Source organism: Malaclemys terrapin, chromosome 16 (assembly GCF_027887155.1).
Source record: "Malaclemys terrapin pileata isolate rMalTer1 chromosome 16, rMalTer1.hap1, whole genome shotgun sequence".
Taxonomy (NCBI): Eukaryota; Metazoa; Chordata; order Testudines; family Emydidae; genus Malaclemys; species Malaclemys terrapin.
The window spans coordinates 23,750,242-23,771,942 of record NC_071520.1 but is presented as its reverse complement, the minus strand read 5'-3'; the positions used below and the strand labels follow the sequence as shown (position 1 = coordinate 23,771,942).

At 40.2% G+C, this 21,701-nt stretch overlaps 1 protein-coding gene across 2 annotated transcripts in view; it reads left to right on the top strand.

Annotated features, from left to right (window-relative positions):
- The window catches only part of LOC128824953 (transmembrane protein 132B-like), a 367,758-nt gene that overhangs the window by 236,998 nt on the left and 109,059 nt on the right, over positions 1-21,701 (top strand). For both annotated transcript variants that reach the window (XM_054006929.1, XM_054006928.1), the window contains one exon: positions 18,498-18,684. In XM_054006929.1, the coding sequence (XP_053862904.1) occupies positions 18,498-18,684 (187 nt within the window). The remainder of the gene's footprint in view (positions 1-18,497; positions 18,685-21,701) is intronic.

Below are 21,701 nucleotides of genomic sequence, written 5' to 3'. Positions count from 1 at the left end.
CTCATAACAGCGTGGAGAGGGATTTACAGTCAGATGCTGGGAAGAATACAGTAAATCCTTTCTTAATTGACCACTCAAAAGACCAACAAAAATTGGTTGCTTAATAGAGGTAGGCCTTCTAATAAAGGTGGATTAGAATTATACTCAGGGATACTTTTTGGCAGTCACATAAGGCAGAAGGTTGCTGAACAACGGGGGTGTATTGTACAGATTCTACTGTAATTAAAAGGAAAACGTGAAACACTTTAATTGAAATTAGAATATTAAAAGTTGAAAGCTCAGTATTCCTCTATTACTGATCATCAGTTCGGAATTGCATATGTGTAACAAACCATTGCATTTTAAAAATGGAACAATAAAAAAGCTGCTGTAATTTAAAAGCAGCCAATTTACTAGGAGTACAGTTTGCAGCTCCGTCACTTGCTAATCAGTCTGTTAAACATAATAGCCATTCTTGTCTTGAGGCAGTTAATCATGTTGTGAATGCACTTATCAGCACATATTAGAAATACAATACAAGACTTTCCGACAGAGGAATGGATGCAATTACTGCAATCAGTATACATTTAGCTACTGTCTTATCATGCTGTGCCTTTTTTTTTTTTTTTAACTAGCCCAGCAGAGATGGAATTTTCTTAGTAAATACAAGTGACGTACTTGATGGGACTGGTAGTACCAAAAGGTTGATCATGCTGCTACAAATGAGGTCAGCCGAGGTGTTTGAGATAACCCTCCCGGTATAAATGAGAAAGGGCTGCTGGCAGTGTATTCTTTGTCAGGCTTCACGGCTTTGAAATCTGATGACCTTCAGGGTTTATTGCAATGCTCATCTTTTTCCAAACTCCTCTTACCCCCAGCTATTTGACCATCTCAATATCAGAGACGATGAATTGTTTGAGTAAGAGGTGGATTAGTTGTTGGAATCTTAAATTGCTGCCTTTACTAGGCCGAGGATCATTAGCGTGTGTGGATGCGTGCTCTCTTTTTTAGCACTTCCGTAAAACTTACCAAACAAATAAGTTAGACACAAGAGATTTCAAATTCCCTGATACTCAAAAATCATGGAGGCAAATTGCTTCCAGCATAACCATCCACCATGATAGGTGTAAGTATAACTCTCCTGAAAGAAAAACTGGGACAACAAAGTCTAAAACTTTCAGCTAATCTGTTTTCCAGAGCTGAGCAATTCGTTTATGGGGGGAAAAATAGATAAAAGACAATATTCTGAAAAGAGATGCATGTAAAGAGGATGATTTTGTGACAGCTGACAGCATTTTTCATAAAGCCTGCTCTATACTTACCCTAAATGTTAGGACTCTTGATATTTTACATAATTCTTATGGGCAAAGATGAATTTACTGCCAGTGTTTAGAAGAACCTGCCGTTACATGTCAGACTGCTTTCACATGACTTGCTCCATTTTTCTTGACAGCTGGGAATGTATTTTTTTTGGTAATATAATGATTTTTTAATTATGTCAAAGGAAAACAAAAAACAGTAACAATTGCAGTAGAATAATTGTAAAGGTAAGTTCAGTATGATGTCCTAGCCATCTTTACATTGATTAATATTTGTTATTAGCGCACTGCTTTTATATTGTAAGAAGACTCCAAGGGGAAAAGGCAGAGAAAAGAGAAACAAGCCAGAGGAAAAAAGGGAGAGATGTTCCTGTGATTTAGGCTTGGATTCAGGAAGGCTGAAATTAGTGCTTTATTGTACTGGGGCCAGAGCCAATAAATTATCACATAGCATGGAGACCAGTCTATAATTATCTTCAGCACTATTTCACCAGGTCCATCAATAGTGCTCTTCCACACAGAGCCATTCTATAATCACCTGTCAATCAAATAACCAAAAGTAAAGAACAAACATTATCAAATGTGTGGAATTCTTCCTCTCCTTTCCGTGCTCCTCATCCAAGAGTGGCTATTTCAGGTAACCCATTGCATCAGTGTTCTGTCCTGGGGGATGTTGCTCTTCGATTGGTACTGTAATGTCAGATGCTTTACTGTAAGTTAGCTCCAATATAAACAACTCTGGCTGCACCTGATATTTAACTGTGCATCTTCCTAAAAGCTCTGAGGTCTGGTCCTTCTTATGCAGGTGAGTAACTTAACTCACATAAGTAATCCCACTGAATCCTGCAAAGTGTTGAGCCTCCTCAATGCCCGTTAACTTCACTGAGAGTTAAAGGTGCCCAGCTCCTTGAGGAGAGGGGAGGGGGACATTTGATCACCTCAAAGGATAAGGCCCCAAAGAGACATTATACATAGAAATGTAGGGTTGGAACAAGGACCTCTAGGGGTCATCTAGCCCAGCCCCTGTGTTGAGGTAAGTCCAAGTATTCTATCATATGGATGAAGGAATGAGAGGGAAGATGGAATGCCACTTCCCCCCCTTTCTGTTTCTAATTATGCCTTCTCCATTCCCAAGGTAATTAACCTTACTTATCACTTCTTTATGAGAATGTCCATCTATTCACAGTTGTGACCCGATCTCCCAGCAATGTCCCACTGCATCCCAACAACAGCCAGGGCATTGGAATTCATGTCACATGTTGGGGATGTTATTGTATTGTGAGTGTGACTCAGGAATGATTACCCTCTGAGAAGGTCACCTAGAGACAATGTTGCATGGGTGACCATTCTCTTGACCTCATTTTCATGCCATTATGAAATAATGGTGGAATAATTTTTGAGAGGGGAAATATTAAATTCCCTCTCTGCTGCTTAGTAGATCAGATGCAATATTTATCTTTACAGGTCTAGCAGAGTTCAGATTCATTATTTTCTCAAAAATCCAGAGACACTTTTCATAGAGTAGCTTACATGGCAAATCTTGGTTATTCTGATACTTTTGGTTGTGCAGTGAGCAATCAGGAACATAAGCTGGTATCAAATAACAAAAGAAAGCACGTGAAACTACAGTAAGTAGCTTTATTCTGTCAATATATTGAATGTGGACCCTAATCCACTCCCCTATTTGCTCAGCTGGGTTGAATTAATCTCCTTTATTAGTTAAATTATGGTAAAGCTGAGTCACACATACAGTGTCATTTTGAGGGTTTATTAAGTGCTTTGAAATCAAGAGTGGGGAAAAATCAGAATAAAATTGGTTCATAATAATTGGCCTATAAAGCCAATTTTGTGCGTGCCCTACTTAAACCAGGAGATTTTTGGGGGCGGGGTGGGGTGGGGGTGGGGTGAGGTAATCTCATTTGTTAATGGGTTAAACTCATCCCTGGTGTAACTCCATTGACTATCTTGTTATCATTACCACTTATTTTGTTAGCAGATGTGAACTATCCCTAAGACCCACATTAAGGCTATGTCTATGCTAGCAAGTTTCTGCGCAACAAGTTATACCACTTTTATTAAAGTGCTGGAATAAAACCGCTGTTGTGTGTCCACACGGCGCTCCTTGTGACGCTAGAGCGCATTCACGTTAGCAGCTCTTGTGACGGCAAAGACAGCAGTGCATTGTGGTTGCTATCCCACTGTGCAACTGGCCGCAGGGTGCTTTGGGAAGGGTTTGCAATGCCTCAGGGGCAGGCACAGTGTCACATGATGCAGGTTTCCCAATCCCGTTGTTCCATGGGCATCCTACTACATTGCCAACTGCTTTTCAACTGAAGAGGAGGGGGACAGAGTGTATGACAGGGAGTGTGTGTGTGTGTGTATGGAGGAGGGGAGATAATGTGTTTTGGGGGACAGAGAGTGTGTCAGCATGCGGTCTTATAAGTTCAGACAGTCCACATTAATGGTTTGCTTTGTGTCCCGGAGCAGATCAACACAGCATGCAAGGGCAGCCGAGTTCAAAACAATGAACGGAGCAGCCATTTGAGGGATTATGGGACACTTCCGGAGGCCAATTGATTGCTTTCTGCACTGTAGTGTGTTTACACTGCCAGTACAGCACTGGAGCCTCTGTGCTGTAAGGCTTCCGACTCTCGTTGAGCTGTTTTTTTTGCAACGCTGCAACTGAGGAGTTTCTGCGCAGTAAGTGGCTTGGCAGTGTGTACCACCTCGGCAGTTACACCGCAGAAAGCTGCTCTGCTTCGCAATAACTTGCCAGTGTAGACAAGGCCCAACTCTTGCTTTGAGCCATAACAGTAGGTGCAATAGGTTCGAAAGAAGTGATGCCCAGTTCGTTAACATTTTTAAAATGTTCAAAACTTGTACAAATCTGAAGAAAATGTAGGAGGACAAAAATAATTCTTGGTTGCATTTTTATTTTAATTTGTTCTTTGATTATTTCATCCATGGACTATTGCAGTAGTTTTCACATTGGACTCCTGGTGATTTCTATCCACCCTCAGCAAGCAGCTGAAAATCAGGTTGCTTGCTTAATTTTCCAGTGTCCTTGCTCTCCGTTATTTATTTGTTTACACTGGCTGCCCATTAAATTGAGGATTAAGTTCAAGGTGTGGTGAGAGGCTTTTAAAGTCCTCCAGCCCAGCACTCTTCTCCCTTTGTTCTTGTGTATCTGCTCCAGCACATTGGGTCCATTAGTGTCACAGTCTGCAGCTTGTCACCACATCCTTTTCATTCACAAATTCAACACGCAGAGAGCTTGCATCTTTAGATTCCCTCCGGTTGAATTGTCTCCCCAAGGAGATCCAGCTGTCAGACGAGATTGTCTCTCTAAAATCTAAATGGCAAGCTGCTTGTGAGTAACTTTTTGCTGTGTCTGAGCGTGGTGGCTTTATTTAAAAAAAACCCAACAACATTGTTTGAATTACCTTGATGGTTCTGAATGACTCAAATACTCAGGATTGCCAACTCCAAGCAGTCAGAAATCATGAGTCAGACGTTCAAAAATTATGAGATTAGCTTAAAAATCACAAGCTGTTAAAGAAATAATAAATGGCGGGTTCTTTTTATTTGCCTTCTGAATTTTGAATCTTTAGGGCACGTTCAGGTCTCATTTTCAAGCTTCTTTCTGTAACCAGGAGGGCTAGAAAGAAACTTGTTTAAAAACAATCAAAGCCAAGATTCTTATGTAATCACATGAGTCCTGGCGCTGGGGCCAAGTATCGCAAGACCCTGCAACAGTGTGTCCTGGAAATGAGACTATTATGACTTTGCTAAGTTTTATGTTATACATATAGATGAGCTAGTATCTGACACTACAAGACCTTACAATTGTAAATGGTTTGATGAGTCATGTGCATTATCTTTCTTTTTTCAGTCTCAGGTCTGTAGTTTGTAATAGAAGGTCATGGTGCTCTGAGGGTGAAATATACCAAGCAGTGCATGGGCCACGGAAGGTTCTGCATGCAGTGGAACAATGTGTGGCAGATCTGGACTATACAAAGGCTCCACATTAGTCAGTACAGTATGGTTTTGGAGAAGTGTGCACCGGGAGAGGAGTAAGGAGTGTGTGTTCCTCTGTGCACACCTAGTGGCTGCGAACTCCTGCACATGGATTCATGGAGGAGCTATTAGCAGATTGGGGATGGATTCCTTTCTCGCCAAGCCCTGCATAGATTCCTCACAACAAAGCTCATTTCCTTGGACGTTCTGTGGGTAGGTGAGTCATCCTCAGTGGGATTCCTTCTTATTTCAATATATCGAGCACATTGTGCTCACAGTGCTGGTACTGCTGTCACATCGTGGACAGACCCAGAGGCTGCCCCCTGACTTTGCAGTGTGTCTCTAGAGACTGGAATTGTAACTGTTGGCTTCTATTTCCTGGTTCTGGCATTGATTTGCCAGTTGACTATAAAGTCACTTAGGGCCTGATCTTGTTCTCTTTGAAGTCCGTTGGAATGTTTTCTGCCATCGACTTCATTGGCAGAATGGCTGGGTCATTAAATCTCCCGGTGCCTCAGTTTACCCATCTGCAACATTGGTAGGGCAATACTGGGGCATGGGGAAACTTTTCTTCTTCTTCTTCTTCTTTATTTATGGTTTATAAAGTGCTTTAAGATCCTTTGAGGATAAATGCTCTTTACAGGCCTTATTTTATATCCTCTAATACAGCTGAAATATTTTTGAACTGTAAATCATCTGTAGATTAAAACTCAGCCACTGCAGATACGCAGGCAGTAGATGTTTTATGACATATTTTACAGGCTCTGCACAACAATTTGAAAATATACTATGTTGTGATGATCTGGAAATGTTTAAGGATTTCTGAACAGGTAAAGGAAAATTACAGATAAGCTGATAAATCAAGGGCTGTTTTGGCTTCTATGTTTATTAACCATTTAAAGTTCAGCAAAATTTCTCCTTATAAATACTTTTGTCCCCTTTAAACAAAAATAGTTGCTTTTATTCAGCATCCGCTAACCCTGACTTCTGCTTCCGTCTAATTGAATGTGTTTGTTAAAATCCCCAGTATGGAGCTTTCTCATGGTGATAAGAGTTCTATTTTAAGAAATATGCAGTACAACAATAAAGAGCTTCTAAGTGGTAGTCAGAAAAATATTCTGGTTTAATTGAAATGTTCTTTTAAACCTAAAGAGCCTCCATGAAGCTTGAGCTGGGGAAAACTGAAACCAAGGACTGAATGGCGCTGTATTGTAAATGGGTGCATTGCTCTCAATGGAGCTGCTCCCAATTACACCAGAACTGACTTTGATCCGTTAAGTCCTATTTAGTAAAGGCTTGCTAAAATAGTGTCCACGGCCTCTTTTAGTAGAAGGGTTTCCTGCCTGCTGTCACAAAGAGAGAGGCAAATAAAAATAATTGTCTCAGTTGTCTCTGGAGTTGTCATGATGATGTGGATAAAATCAAATAAACGGGATGTGGTTGCAAGTGTTAGTGTGAGGCACGGTGGTGAATTGGCAGTGAAGAAAGCCGAGGAGCTTAAAATGTTTGCTCATTATCTAGATTTATTGTTTTCGGTGGGGAAATGTTGGCTAAGCAAAAATAACATGGGTAATGTCTGGTCTTGATGGTGTGCTTTGAACAAAAATAGCTCTTTTGTTATTGGGCTATAAGAAATTGCTGTGTCAATCCATACGTTATCACCAGATCATGCTGATTGGCTTCACCCTGCATTCTTTGCACTCTCAAAGCAGCGATGGAAGTCCTGAGGGTTAGAATCAGGGGGTAGCCGTGTTAGTCTGTATCCACAGATACAAATTAACACCATTAATTTGGGCTTGAATAGGGACTGGGAGTGGCTGGCTCATTACAAAAGCAGCTTTGCCTCTCCTGGAATTGACACCACCTCATCTATTATTGGGAGTGGATTACATCCACCCTGATCGAATTGGCCCAGTCAGCACTGGTTCTCCACTTGTGAGGTAACTCCCTTCTCTTCATGTGTCATTATATAATGCCTACATCTGTTACTTTCACTCCATGCATCTGAAGAAGTGTTTTTTTCTCACGAAAGCTTATGCCCAAATAAATCTGTTAGTCTTCAAGGTGCCACCGGACTCCTTGTTGTTTCTGAGGTTTAGAGTGTGCAAAAAAATCAGGATCAGGCACCATGAGAGCATCTTAGGACCAGTGATTGATTGCAATGTAAACTGGAAAAGTGAAGTATGGTACCTTCCCTGTCCCTGCTAGGTAACAGGGCACAAGACACAGTGAGTGTAAATTGGAGTTTTAAAAATCCGTCATGGGGAAATCAGTTTCCAACCACAAAGAACAAAGTTCCTTCCCTCTCCTCCCCCCTGAAACTTGCTGAGAATGTGACAATTCTGCCATCAGTCCTTTGGTCCTTCCTATTAAACACACTTGCCCTTGGTTTTTGCACAAGCCCTGGGGTTGTCAGATCTGGACTGGCGGGTGATGGAGACAAGGGTCGGATACCGTCTCTCCTTCCTTACCCCTACCAGCAGTAGAAGTGAGTCAGGCGGGTGGCTTCTTTTCAGGGCATTGTAGCTGTCTCCCAGTCCCCAAAAGAATCCTGTCATTCCCCAGGATGTGCTCATTTTGATGACTAAGCCCTAAAAGCCTGGGATAAGTTTATGAAAGATAATTAAACAGTCACTTCAGTCAATAACCCCATCTTTTGAAAGTTATGCAACATGTTTTTGTTAAACATACGCAGTGTTCACATTTCAGAAAGTGGCACTTTACAAAGCTCAACCTGCAGGATAGTGTGGAAATCCTCCTCTTGACTCAAAAATTAAGAGATTTTTCTTTGAGATTTCCATGTATGTGTAATGCTGACAGACCCCGGGCATCCGCAGGCAGGATTGAACCAGGGACCTTTGGAGCTTAGTGCATGAGCCTCTACCACATGAGCTAAAAGCCATGTAACTGTTAGCAGACTCATTTTATCTCTCTTGCTTTAAGTGGTCTCCATGCCACTAGATGGGACAGAACACCACATGCAGAAGGTGTGTGGGTTACATATGCACTGAAGAGAGGGGGAGTATGCTGAGGGCTTGATTTTCCTCCATTAGAACCTATTGGGATCTAACTATTGGGATGGCTGGAAATTTCCATTACATGCGTCTGACGAAGTGGGTATTCACCCATGAAAGCTTATGCTCCAATACATCTGTTAGTCTTAAAGGTGCCACAGGATTCTCTGTTGCTCTTTATTGGGATCTAAGTGTCTTCAATGGGAGAAGGATTTTTTTCAGAGGTGCTGATGACCAACTGCAGCTGTGATTGACTTTAGCTGGAGTTTTGGGTGCTCAGTGTTTCCAAACAGCTGTTGAAATATGGGGCCTAATCTTGTATCTCTTAACTCTTGATCAACTCTTATATATGCAAGAAGTCCCACGGCGATCAAAGCAGTAAGGCTTGGACTATTGGCATGTTCTGAACCTTACCTGTCTCAGGTCCTACTCCTTTTCACGTTGAATTCAATGGGAATTTGACATTGACTTCAGGAGGCGCAGGAGTAGGTCTTTATTAACTTTAAAATGATCCAAAATATTCTCAAGCGACATGACATCAAAGACATTTATTATTATTAACTAGTTCACACTCATTTTTTTCACAATTTCCCACTGCTGTGTGTGTGTCTTATAAACAGATTGTCATTTACTGAAAACATTGTGTCATGAATTAATGAAAAATCATGATTTGTTCTTAAAAGCCAACCCCACTAACGTAACTTTTTGGTTTTTTATGAAAACTGAATTGTTGATGGAATTTGACAACAAACTCTCAAAAATCCAGTGATGCACCTAACCGAGCTGCATTTCGGAACTTGCTCTGCTGTCATCTTCCATGGTGACATTGTGAATATTTCAATCTAGAGCTTTGTTAGAAGAATCTGAGTCGGATAGCTCTGCCTTCTTTTGTTTATAAAAGGCAACTACTAAGTAGTCAGATTTCAACTATCATTATGACATAAATCATAGTATGATATTGATCCAGTATTTAGATTGTTAATGCTATAATTCCTGTGTTCCACCTAGAGAAATGTTAAATATAAAGTGGATCCAGTCATATTTCAATAACAATAAGTGATTTTCTAATGCAGGGGTTCTCAAACTGGGGGGCAGGACCCTTCAGGGGGTCACGAGGTTATTACATGGGGCGTCACGAGCTGTCAGCCTGCACCCCAAATCCTGCTTTGCCTCCAGCATTTATAATGGTTTTAAATATATAAAAAAGTGTTTTTAATTTATAAGGGGGGGGGGTCGCACTCAGAGGCTTGCTATGTGAAAGGAGTCACCAGTACAAAAGTTTGAGAACCACTGTTCTAGTGCTTATTAATACCTTTGCATTAGAGTTGTAGTACATTTTCAAAGAAACCTATACGTTTGCTAAATGAGCCCATACAATTCATGTATTAATAATATTGATCTAATATTGTAGTGAATATACAGAGTCAAAACCTGCCATCAGTTTTTAAGAGAGAGATTTTAAAAGGTATCTTTACTGCCACTTGCATACGTTAAGGTAAAAGAGAAGTGTGTGTGTGTGTGTGTGTGTGTGTTTGAAAAAAAAAAGTACCATGACAGTCCATTGTTTTTTGGTAAAGAAGGTCAATAGAGGTAACAATTAGTTTATATATCAGGCTTGATTTCAAAAGAACCTAAGTGACTTAATAGCACAAATACTATGGATTTTTAGTGGAACTCCTGCTCTTAAGGCACTTGGGTGGGATTTTCAATATCACCGATAGTCTCTGCCTGGAGTCGTAGTCCGGGATTTGTCCCACTGGAAGACCGTTCTTGATTGGAGACATCCATTGTCTCAAGTTGGGCAAATGCTTTTTACTGCATTAATAGAACTCAGTTTTAGAAGGAAATATTTAAAGCTTCAGCCCTGCAAGTGATATTGCGTAGGAAGATGGCTGCCTCTCCATTGCTGTATCTTCATGGAGGTCCATGAAAGTCAGCAGGGCTCTGCTTGGGTACGTCAACCTGCCTGTGCAATGTGAGGTGCAGGATTGGGGCCCAAAACGTTATTCTGGAATTTAACCAGATTGTGTTGTCCAAATTAATTGCCATTAAATATATTTCTGGATCTAATTAAAATTGCATTTGGAATGTTTTTGGCATGGGTTTCTAAATCATATCCCAGAAACCATATGTTCCAGGACAAGACCACAGAGTTACACAAACCTCCCAATGATTTTGTAGTGCATGGAGCAAAGACAAGTCAGAAAATGGCCCACAGCCACTTTCTGTTGGAGATTTGGCTGAATCCATTAAATACATTTGAGGTGAGACATTTTGGGAAGTTGTGTAAAATCATCAAAATCTTGAGCGCTTCTTCATCTGTTCAGGGAAAAAGATATTGTGACAGTGCAATTACAATAGAATATAGGATTATAATACAGTGTTTTGAGGAACAAGGCCTCCTTACTTCAGGCTGTGCGAAGAAATAAAACTGAGCTATGCTTCCTTTTTCTCCTCTCCAGAATGAAAAATGTCTAATGAATGTCTCATGTCTGAAACACTGGGCTGGATTCATCAAAGGGAGTTAGTAATTACCAAATTGAGAGAATCATGAAGCGCTTTTCTAAATTTGAAAGGCTCATCAAGAATAGATCAGGAGCAGGCAAAATTAATAGTTATGAACTCATTTCCATAGAAATGGACTTATTAGCAAGCATGCCAGCTGCCTAAAATTATAAGGTCTTTTCCTCCTGCTTGCAGGAAATAATCTTTTTTTTTTTTTTTTTTGAAATAAAAGTAAGTTAGACTTTATTTTTTATTGCTCCTCTAAACTGGGTTTGGCAAAATTCTTGCAAGATGGCAGAAGCTTTGACTAGACAATAAAAATGGAGGAGAAGGAAGGGGAAGAAAACAAGAAACTTACAACCCTCGGATTCCATGAGCACCTCTCTGCTGCCAACTTGTTTAGACAAAGATGGAATGGGCTGCAAGAAAGAGTTGCCAGGTCTTTTTAGGACAGAGTTTGGTTTAATAGGATTTAATGGGTGATAACACTATTAGTTACGCTCTTCTCCTCTGCTGGTAGAATTTCAACTTTCATGGCATTTTATCTTTGCTGGACATCTAAAGAACATCAGTGACCCAGAGGATGTGAGAGCCAACTTCTCAGTATTGGTCGCAAAGTACAGAGTAGTCCAAGGAGAAATCGAAGATTTGACATGACAGGACAGAACGTCTTTAAAAAGAAAAGATGGAACAGAATGGCATGTAGATAATCCCCACTACTGAAGGTGGGAACTTTAAGACAGAGTATCATGGTTGGTAAATAGAGATTGATGAAGTTTGAAGAAAGTAATTCTCAGGGATTGATTCTGATTTATTTGAGATTTTACTCCAGCCTACTTCCAGTTGCTTCCGTGGAGTTTACTCCTGATTTGCCCCAGTTTAAATGAGAGCTGTACCAGGTCTTTAGTGCCCTAGATTTAAGAATTTCAAAGTTCCTGAATTAACTACTGAGAGGCCTGCTGACAACACACTATTATTTAGAACAGTTAATACATTGCCTTATGTATCAATACACATTAAGCGTCAACCTTCCTGCTATTGGAAACACAAGGATCTATAGATGAGGGATAGAACAAGGACTGTAGAGACAGAAGGGAGGCTATGAACTGAGGAAAAAAGAAATTGACTTTTAAAGCTTTATCATTTGTTTGCACTAGCTGTAACCCGGGATGAGACCTGGAACAAAATCTGTGGACCGATCATATGCCTCTCTGTGGGGGACTCTGTGTCCCAGATACTGTAGCACTTGGCATTGCTCTGAGGGCTAGATCTTTGTTTTGAAGAGTGAAAAAGAGAAACCATAGTTTTGGAGAAAATTCATTGACCTGCTGTTCAGAAAGTAATTTGTAGGACCGCCGATGAATAAAGTAGTACAGGGGCTTGAATGCCATTATGTGAAAGCTGTGTACTTGGTGGAGGAACTCTCTAAATGAAACCTAATTAGAACACAGCGAATCTGACACATAAGTACAGCTCTTTCAGCAGTCTTCCAAAAAAACAAAAAAAGCTGGTGCCCTGATTTGAAATGTTGACACCTTACAGTACATTTAAATTGCTTCAGAAACAAAGCAGGAAGCATTTGGCTAACAATGTTTTTTTCATTTAAGTAATGGCAGAGAATTTTCCTGGCAAACTGGATTCCACCAGCACCCATTTTTCCTGTTTTGTAGTTTCAGATTATTCATTACAAGTCAGGGAGTGTGTTTGTGTTAACTGGTCAGGAATTTTTTGACACCAGGTTTCTTTACAGAAAATGCCAAGCTGTTGAAACTTTTCATGGAAACTGTATCTGTTTTGATGAAGGTTTCACTGGGAAAGTTGCTCAGTTTGAGGATGGGATTTCTGGTTAAAATCAGAGAGTGAGAAATCATGGGAGATGGGAGAGATTCCAGAAGATTGGAAAAGGGCAAATATAGTGCCCATCTATAAAAAGGGAAATAAAAACAACCCAGGAAACTACAGACCAGTTAGTTTAACTTCTGTGCCAGGGAAGATAATGGAGCAAGTAATTAAGGAAATCATCTGCAAACACTTGGAAGGTGGTAAGGTGATAGGGAACAGCCAGCATGGATTTGTGAAGAACAAATCATGTCAAACCAATCTGATAACTTTCTTTGATAGGATAACGAGCCTTGTGGATAAGGGTGAAGCTGTGGATGTGGTATACCTAGACTTTAGTAAGGCATTTGATACGGTCTCGCATGATATTCTTATCGATAAACTAGGCAAATACAATTTAGATGAGGCTACTATAAGGTGGGTGCATAACTGGCTGGATAACCGTACTCAGAGAGTTGTTATTAATGGTTCCCAATCCTGCTGGAAAGGCATAACAAATGGGGTACCGCAGGGGTCTGTTTTGGGACCGGCTCTGTTCAATATCTTCATCAACGACTTAGATATTGGCATAGAAAGTACGCTTATTAAGTTTGCGGATGATACCAAACTGGGAGGGATTGCAACTGCTTTGGAGGACAGGGTCATAATTCAAAATGATCTGGACAAATTGGAGAAATGGGCTGAGTTAAACAGGATGAAGTTTAACAAAGACAAATGCAAAGTGCTCCACTTAGGAAGAAAAAATCAGTTTCACACATACAGAATGGGAAGAGACTGTCTAGGAAGGAGTACGGCAGAAAGGGATCTAGGGGTTATAGTGGACCACAAGCTAAATATGAGTCAACAGTGTGATGCTGTTGCAAAAAAAGCAAACATGATTCTGGGATGTATTAACAGGTGTGTTGTGAGGAAGACACGAGAAGTCATTCTTCCGCTCTACTCTGCTCTGGTTAGGCCTCAGCTGGAGTATTGTGTCCAGTTCTGGGCACCGCATTTTAAAAAAGATGTGGAGAAATTGGAAAGGGTCCAGAGAAGAGCAACAAGAATGATTAAAGGTCTTGAGAACATGACCTATGAAGGAAGGCTGAAAGAATTGGGTTTGTTTAGTTTGGAAAAGAGAAGACTGAGAGGGGACATGATAGCAGTTTTCAGGTATTTAAAAGGGTGTCATAAGGAGGAGGGAGAAAACTTGTTCACCTTAGCCTCTAAGGATAGAACAAGAAGCAATGGGTTTAAACTGCAGCAAGGGAGGTCTAGGTTGGACATTAGGAAAAAGTTCCTAACTGTCAGGGTGGTTAAACACTGGAATAAATTGCCTCGGGAGGTTGTGGAATCTCCATCTCTGGAGATATTTAAGAGTAGGTTAGATAAATGTCTATCAGGGATGGTCTAGACAGTATTTGGTCCTGCCATGCGGGCAGGGGACTGGACTCGATGACCTCTCGAGGTCCCTTCCAGTCCTAGAATCTATGAATCTCAGAATAGCCAGTGGTCTGTTGGTTAGGGTGTAGGAGACTCAGGTTCAAGTCTTTTCTCTAAATTAGGTAGAGCAGAGATTGGAACCTGCTTCTCCCCTACCCCACATGAATGTGCTGACCACTGAGATAGTAGCTATCCTGGGGTCAGGGCCCTCACTAAAATTTTTCATGAAAGGAATTCCTGATTTCCTGCCAATCCTTGTGAGTGTATCTGATGTTTTCCTTTTGTATTCTATGTCAGAATTTAAATCTGATTTCAAGCAATTGGAGTAAAAAGAGGCATCTATCTTTAAATGAAAGTTATGACGTACGTAGAAAAACTTTGCCTGCTTACAGAGGCAGCGGCCATTTTCCTCCCTGACAGTCTCTGTAGTCTGTTATATATAGGCTTGGAAGGATTAGATTTTTATTGGTAAATGTTGGTAAACATTGATTTCACAGTTCATACACAAGCCGACGAAAAAAATGTTTCCATTGATGATGATAGAAAACTACAAATAGGCAAAATAAAAAAAATGCTGCTTGAGAACTTATTGGAGTTTAATTTAAGAATATTTATATATCTGTATTTTTTTATTTGATGTTTGCAATTTGCTTTAGCGGTTATAAAGCTTTAACTTTCTGAATGTCAGTGTCTACTGTTATTAAATAATGTTATGATGCCTCCATGATTTCCTGTCAGTGTGAAAATTTAAATTGATAAAAATAGCAAAAATACTTTAAAATAAACATAGATATCATCTGTCAAAATTACAAAAAAAATGTAATTTTGCCAAGTCTAGCTATATACAGAACACACACACACTGTTCTCATCTAGAATCAGAAATATGTAGGACTGAAAGGGACCTCAAGAAGTCATCAAGTCCAGCCCCCCTGTGCTGAGGCAGGGCCAGGTAAACGTAGATGACTATGGAGACTTGTTCATTCTTGATGTTGTCTTTAACATAACATTGGCCATTTAGACTGTAAGTGTGTAGGTTTTTCTCTGGATACAGAAAAACATAAGAAGAGGATAATAGAGTTGTGGACTGAGCACAAAACAACTGTCAGCGTGACATCATGACATTGTTCTTTTAGCTCAGATTTGACTGTGCCTGTAGCACACTGAAATGCTACCTAATCTAACTACAGGTTTCAGAGTAGCAGCCGTGTTAGTCTGTATCCGCAAAAAGAACAGGAGTACTTGTGGCACCTTAGAGACTAACAAATTTATTAGAGCATAAGCTTTCGTGGGCTACAGCCCACTTCTTCGGATGCATCCAAAGAAGTGGGCAGTAGCCCACGAAAGCTTATGCTCTAATAAATGTGTTAGTCTCTAAGGTGCCACAAGTACTCCTGTTCTTTTTGCGGATACAGACTAACATGGCTGCTACTCTGAAACCTGTCATTATGCAAGGCACTGCATTTAGCCGTATGGAGTGGAAATCCATCAACTTCATGAAAAAACTCCGTACAATATGCATCCGAAGAAGTGGGCAGTAGCCCACGAAAGCTTATGCTCTAATAAATTTGTTAGTCTCTAAGGTGCCACAAGTACTCCTGTTCTTTTTGCTAATCTAACTAATTACTTTAGAGATGAATCCTAACCAGAACCATAGGTCCAAAGAATTTTTAAGAATTCTGAAACGTTCTGAATTTTTTTCAGTTGGTCCCTTTTGGTGTAATGGATTGAACCAAAACTCGAGATACAGACACACCCAAAGGGTTCAAAATTTGAATCTAGAATTTGTATCTAGGGCTGATCTCTAAATTTAATTTATGACTTATGAGTGTATTCGGTTTGTGACCAAGTGAAACAAATACACCTCTACCCCGATATAACGCTGTCCTCGGGAGCCAAAAAATCTTACTGTGTTATAGGTGAAGCCACGTTATATTGAACTTGCTTTGATCCGCAAGAATGCGCAGCCCCGCCCCCCCAGAGCACTGCTTTACCATGTTATATCCGAATTCGTGTTATATCGGGTCGCGTTATATCGGGGTAAAGGTGTAGTTAGAAGTAATGAGCAGGGGCCCGTACTGTTGAATTCTCCATTATGGTGACAATATTTTTCTGCAGAAATTGAGAAGTCTCTAATTATATCCCTGACTTTGTATGGAATAATTTGTCTTCGGCATCTTGTTGGTAGTCTGGTTGGTCACCCCGGTGATGCATTAATAGCATCTAGCCTTGCCTGAGGGTAGAGAAGATAAATGAACATTAAGGTCTCTGTACTGCACTTTCACTTCAGTGCAGCAGTATAAGAAAGTTAAACCCATGCATGGATAGACCTTTCTGCAGTATTACTGTAGACTAATTTAGTGGACTCAAACACTTTGGGCAAAAATCATCTTTAAAAAAGTAGTAGTGTGGTTGTGGAAGTGAGAGCCAGGCATTTGCAGGGGAGGTAGTGTTTCCCAGTAGATAGATCATTCAACTTGGCTTTAGGAGACCTAGGTTCCATTCCTGTCTTTGTTACTGATCTGTTGTGTGGCTGTGGGCATGTCCTTGGGCCTAAGACCTTGTTTACACTACAGAGGGAGATCGATCTAAGTTATGCAACTTCAGCTACATGAATAACGTCGCTGAAGTCAACCTACTTAGAACTGCTTACCGTGGGGACCTCACTACGCTATGTTGATGGGAGACGCTCCTCCGTTGACTCCCCTTGCACTTCTCGTTCAGATGGAGTACAGGAGTTGACAGGAGAGTGATCTGTGGTTGATTTAGCAGGTCTTCACTAGACCCACTAAATCGACCGCTGATGCATTGATCGCCGCGTGTGGATTCCCCGGTAAGTGTGAACAAGCCCTCAGTGTTGTTCTTAATAAAAGAAACATAAGTAATTCACAAACAGAGCTCGAATGCTTTGCATTACATCCACTTTTAAACTTTTATTCCCAGATGACCAAAATAAAATAATCTTCATACAATTACACGTGTGCATCAGCAACAAGCAGTATATTTTCATGAACTGAAAATAAGGATAATGTAACCCCGTGTTTTTGTCATGTATAATTAGCACAAATCCATTTTTTGCATGGAGATAAAGGCAAGTTCATGTTCGAATGAGAAAAGCTGAGAGCTCATTTCTGGTGCAACATGAGGAATGACTAAACATTCTCCTGTTTCAGAATGTCAGTATTTGCAACAACAAAATGATATTGGTACTTGAATAAACAATTTAGCAACATCTGTGCTGTATGGTGTCCGGGGCTTATATTACAGGTTCATTGAGATTACTTAGAACCAATGTCTGAGTTTAATGGGAAACATGCTTCCTTTTCAGAAAGCTAAAAGATAAATTGTCAGCTCATCTATAAAGTATAGCCATTTGCCCACTGGATTGTTTGATTTAGTCTTTTATCAACTTCTGTGGCCTATGGGTTAGCCTAGTGGTTCTCAAACTGTGGGTCAGGATCTCAAAGTGGGTCGTGACCCCTTTTTAATGGGGTCACCAGGGCTGGCATTAGACTTGCTGGGACTTGGGTCTGAAGCCAAAGTCTGAGCCTCACTGCCCAGGACTGAAGCCCTCAAGCTTCGACACCCCCCAGGGCAGCAGGGCATGTCATGTGATGAAACCTCCAGGAATACATCCAACCAAAATTGGCAGCTCTAACATGAGCAGAAACTTAACCGCAGTATTGCTATATTAACTAACTGACATATATCCTAATATATTTGAAATAATTAATATACTAACATAAAGAATAAGGACACCCCAACGTCATTAAAATGAAGAAGTGAGTTATGGGCAAAGGAGGCTGAACATTCTTGTGAATATTCATAGCAGCCATTTATGGCTAACCACGGCCTAGAGTCTAGACCATTGAGACCTCAACCGTTGGAATCGCTTGGCAGGCAGGATATAGGATTGGACTCTTGTGGACCACCACCTGTTTCTCTACCCTGGGTCTACACAAGGATTGTGTGAGTGTGCGTATTACATGGTGCTGGATGTAAAATTAATATTGCATTACTGTTATATTCTGGTTTGGATTGGAACAGGTGTGTGTTTACTAATTGTGTCAATACAACTATTAAAAAATCAGAAGCTTTTTCCTAAGTGAGTGTTGCAACTGTGCACGTTGGGGTTTCCAATTAAACCTTAACCGATTTCCAACTCTCTGGATTCTTGGAACTGAAGCCTGTCAAACCTAGGCTGTTAATTTGTCAGTTGGAGATTTTTAAATAATTAATACACAATCAATAGATCAGGCAACATTTCCTGAAGTCTGCACGTTGAATTTGATAATTCTCCTATCGGAAAGAAAAACAAAACAAAACGGTTGCAATTTATTTTGTTCTTGACATTTCGCTGATGCTTCATTTTAAATTGCACTTAATGTGCATTTTGTTTTCCAGAGCAAACATCTCCTTCTATGAGATCTTGCAGATGGACTTTGAAATTGACAATAGCAGTAGCCTGGCAGGAGCTCAGCAAATTACCTGGCAGGTGGAATACCCCAGAGAAGACTTGATGAGTGAACTGGTGGTCTCAGAGATCTTTGTCAGCCAAACAACATTTGCAGGAATTGTTCCTCTTGCAATGGTAAGAAACTGATTTTTTGTTTTTCAAATGCTTCTTTTGATTCCTTTTAGTATTCATGGAAACATGAACCATTTTTTTAATTTGCTACTTCCTATGCATCTGCTGAAAATGGTTTAAATGCAAAAACTACATTTCAATAATATTTTATTTACCTGATATACCATAATGGCTCCTTGGAAACCATTAGAGTCTATTGTGCAAATTCTTTTCTGTTTGTGGATTATTGGCCTGGTACATAGTAACAGCTCCTTTGGAGCTGTTGTCTTCTGTTGTGTTAATGCGACTGCCATGCACGCTCACTAAGGCTAAATGCTACAATTAGTTATGACATTTTCATTTAAATAAATTAGCCCACATGTGTAGAAAACTTCATTTCTAAGCCAGACAACTGGGCCATATTTTGCTTTGCTTTTCCCCAAAGCACTCAAATGCACTAGACTAAATCACCGACTAGCGGGCTGCAAAATGTCAATTTAATAAAAAACTCATTTTGAGTTATACAGTGGGGACACAAAATCGTTTCTAAAGACTTAGATTTTTCGATTTAGAGAGAGGCCCTGTTTTCAAAGCGGGTTTCAAAAAAACCTAACCCCCACTTTTTTCATGTAACTGGCTCCTTGTGTACTCAAATGCAGCTGGGTATAGAGACCTTGGGTGTGACTGTGGGATCTCTGTTTCTAAAACTTTGTGCTGGTGCAAATCAACTGCATTTAAATGTGATTACACTGGTGTAAAAGCTGGAGTAACAGAATGGTGAATTAGGCCCTGTCTGCAGAACTTTCTTTGAAAAATTGGCCTAAAGAACTTATGAAGGACTAATTCTTTTTCCGGCTTAATTTGATGAAGAAAACCCCTCAGTTTTAGACTGAGGACCTGGATGATACATTTCAATCTACTGATAAATTTTAAAGCCCCTCTTCCCTCCTTTGCAGTCCTGAGAAAGGAAGCTAATTTTTATTTTCTTGCTCCTCTACCACCTAATCAACAAAAATCCAAACATCCCTCTACACAAACATTCCTGCTCTGCTGGGAGAGAAGCAAAGGAGGAAACCAGTAAATACAGACAAGGATCTAGTCTTTTTTTGTGTGTTCTCACTGACAATGTCTAAACTTGCTGGATATCGAGTGATAGAAAAAAAATACAAGTAGGATTTTTTACAGGGTGATTTTTTGGGAGGCTTTCCTGGGGCATATAAATAAGTGGTCCATACACTTAGAGGAGACTGATCAAAACTAAAATTAACTGGATGTGACGTTGTCAATTATTAGTGATGATTCAGGTTGTAATACTAATGTATAGTGAGGGATAAACAATACAACTGTTATACATCACAGGTTGTTTGAAATGGCTCATAAGGTATTTACGCTACTAAGAGTGTGCCGGAGAAAAACACAGTTCTCACTCTTTGGTTGGGTGCAGCAAAGTCAGATACTTTATTATCTCTAGCAATTGCGTGGAGAGGGAGAGCTATACAGGTCTCTCTACAGGTAAACAATTACAGCAAGCATTTATACCTTTTGTTACATGTAATAATAAGCAACAGCTGCATTTTGTTTATACATAGGTCATCCTGATATCTTATTTTTCTTACTTATTTAGACTCTAGTCTACATTCCATATTATCTACACAAGGTCGCAACAACTTCTCACACAGTTCTTTCCCACTCACCTCACACAATCCTCACTTCTACAAGTCTCGCGTTATTAGGGTTACAGTTAGCTTGACTCTTGCCAACAGAGACTGTTTGCATTTAAAATCCCCTTCAAATCCCTGTCAGGCCTTGCTCTGCTTCCACAAGAGCTACCGGTATATAGTAGAGTTGGGTTCAAATCAGCAGCCCATGCTGAACTTTCAAAGGTGCATAATGTATGTTTGGATCGGAATTTTGCAATTGGCCCTGCTTTCTCTGTAATGGTCCCCCTCTCTCTCTAATTGCTGAATCAGCCGCTGGTGCCTATTTCTAACTCCGGATCTCCGAATGTTGGGCAGAAGGTTTGTAGTCCTGATCTGGAGTTGCATCTTAATTTTGCTGCTCATTTATTTTCACCTCTTATTTTACAGCATGATGGGGGAAAAAATTGAAATGTAAAATATATATATTTATATATTTTTGTCTCCTTTTGGGACATCTCAATGTTTCTTCACATGGCCATAGTCCTTGGTGATGTTTTTCATCAGTAATTCAGCTGTCTCCCTCTGATTGCAAGCTTGCTTGCCTGGCTGTCCCTAGGCTAACAGGCTTCACCCATTGGGAGGAGTCGCACCTGCCCAGTGTAAAGTTAAGCACTGAGATAGCAGTAGCAAGAACAACAGGTTTTATTTGCATTCCTTCCCCTCATATTTGCTAATTTATGGTGCTGCTTCACTTCACTTCAAGACAGGCTCCAGCCCGTGTTGTGGAACAGGGAACAAAAGCCAGTGCACCATGCACTGTCATGTTCTGTTCAGTGAAACCAGGTGTTACGGAAAGTTCTTGAAATAAGAAAATATATTTTAATGTTCTTTTTGAGGGGTTCCTCAACTCCTTCCATCACTAATAAGTCAATTTTATTGTCAATTTTTTCCTACCATTTCCTGAATTACACAGAATCTGTAAATAAATATCATCTCATGTGTTTTTGTCCCTTAGAAGAACACTATAAAGTATATTTTAAACTCCTCATTTCTACGTTGAATGTAAGTTACTTGGGGGTCCCTTTAATTTCCTGACCGTTCTAATTTGTCGATACAAAACGTAGAACCAAATGCAAGGTCATTCGCATGAGAGAAGTTGCATGAATGTGAAAAGAGGATTTGGTCCTTAGTTTGTGGGATCAAGTATTTTGATGACCTCAAAATCCCATGGCCAGTGAAAGATAATTAAGTCTTTGTAGTTTCCTGTACAAATTCACTTTGTGTATAAATCGGACCATAGGCACTGTGTAAAGCTAAACTGTATACTGAAAAATGTCTTGTCGGGAAATGTTTTGCAGGTGGCTACAGTTATAATTCGCTGAACACTGGAACTCCAACTCT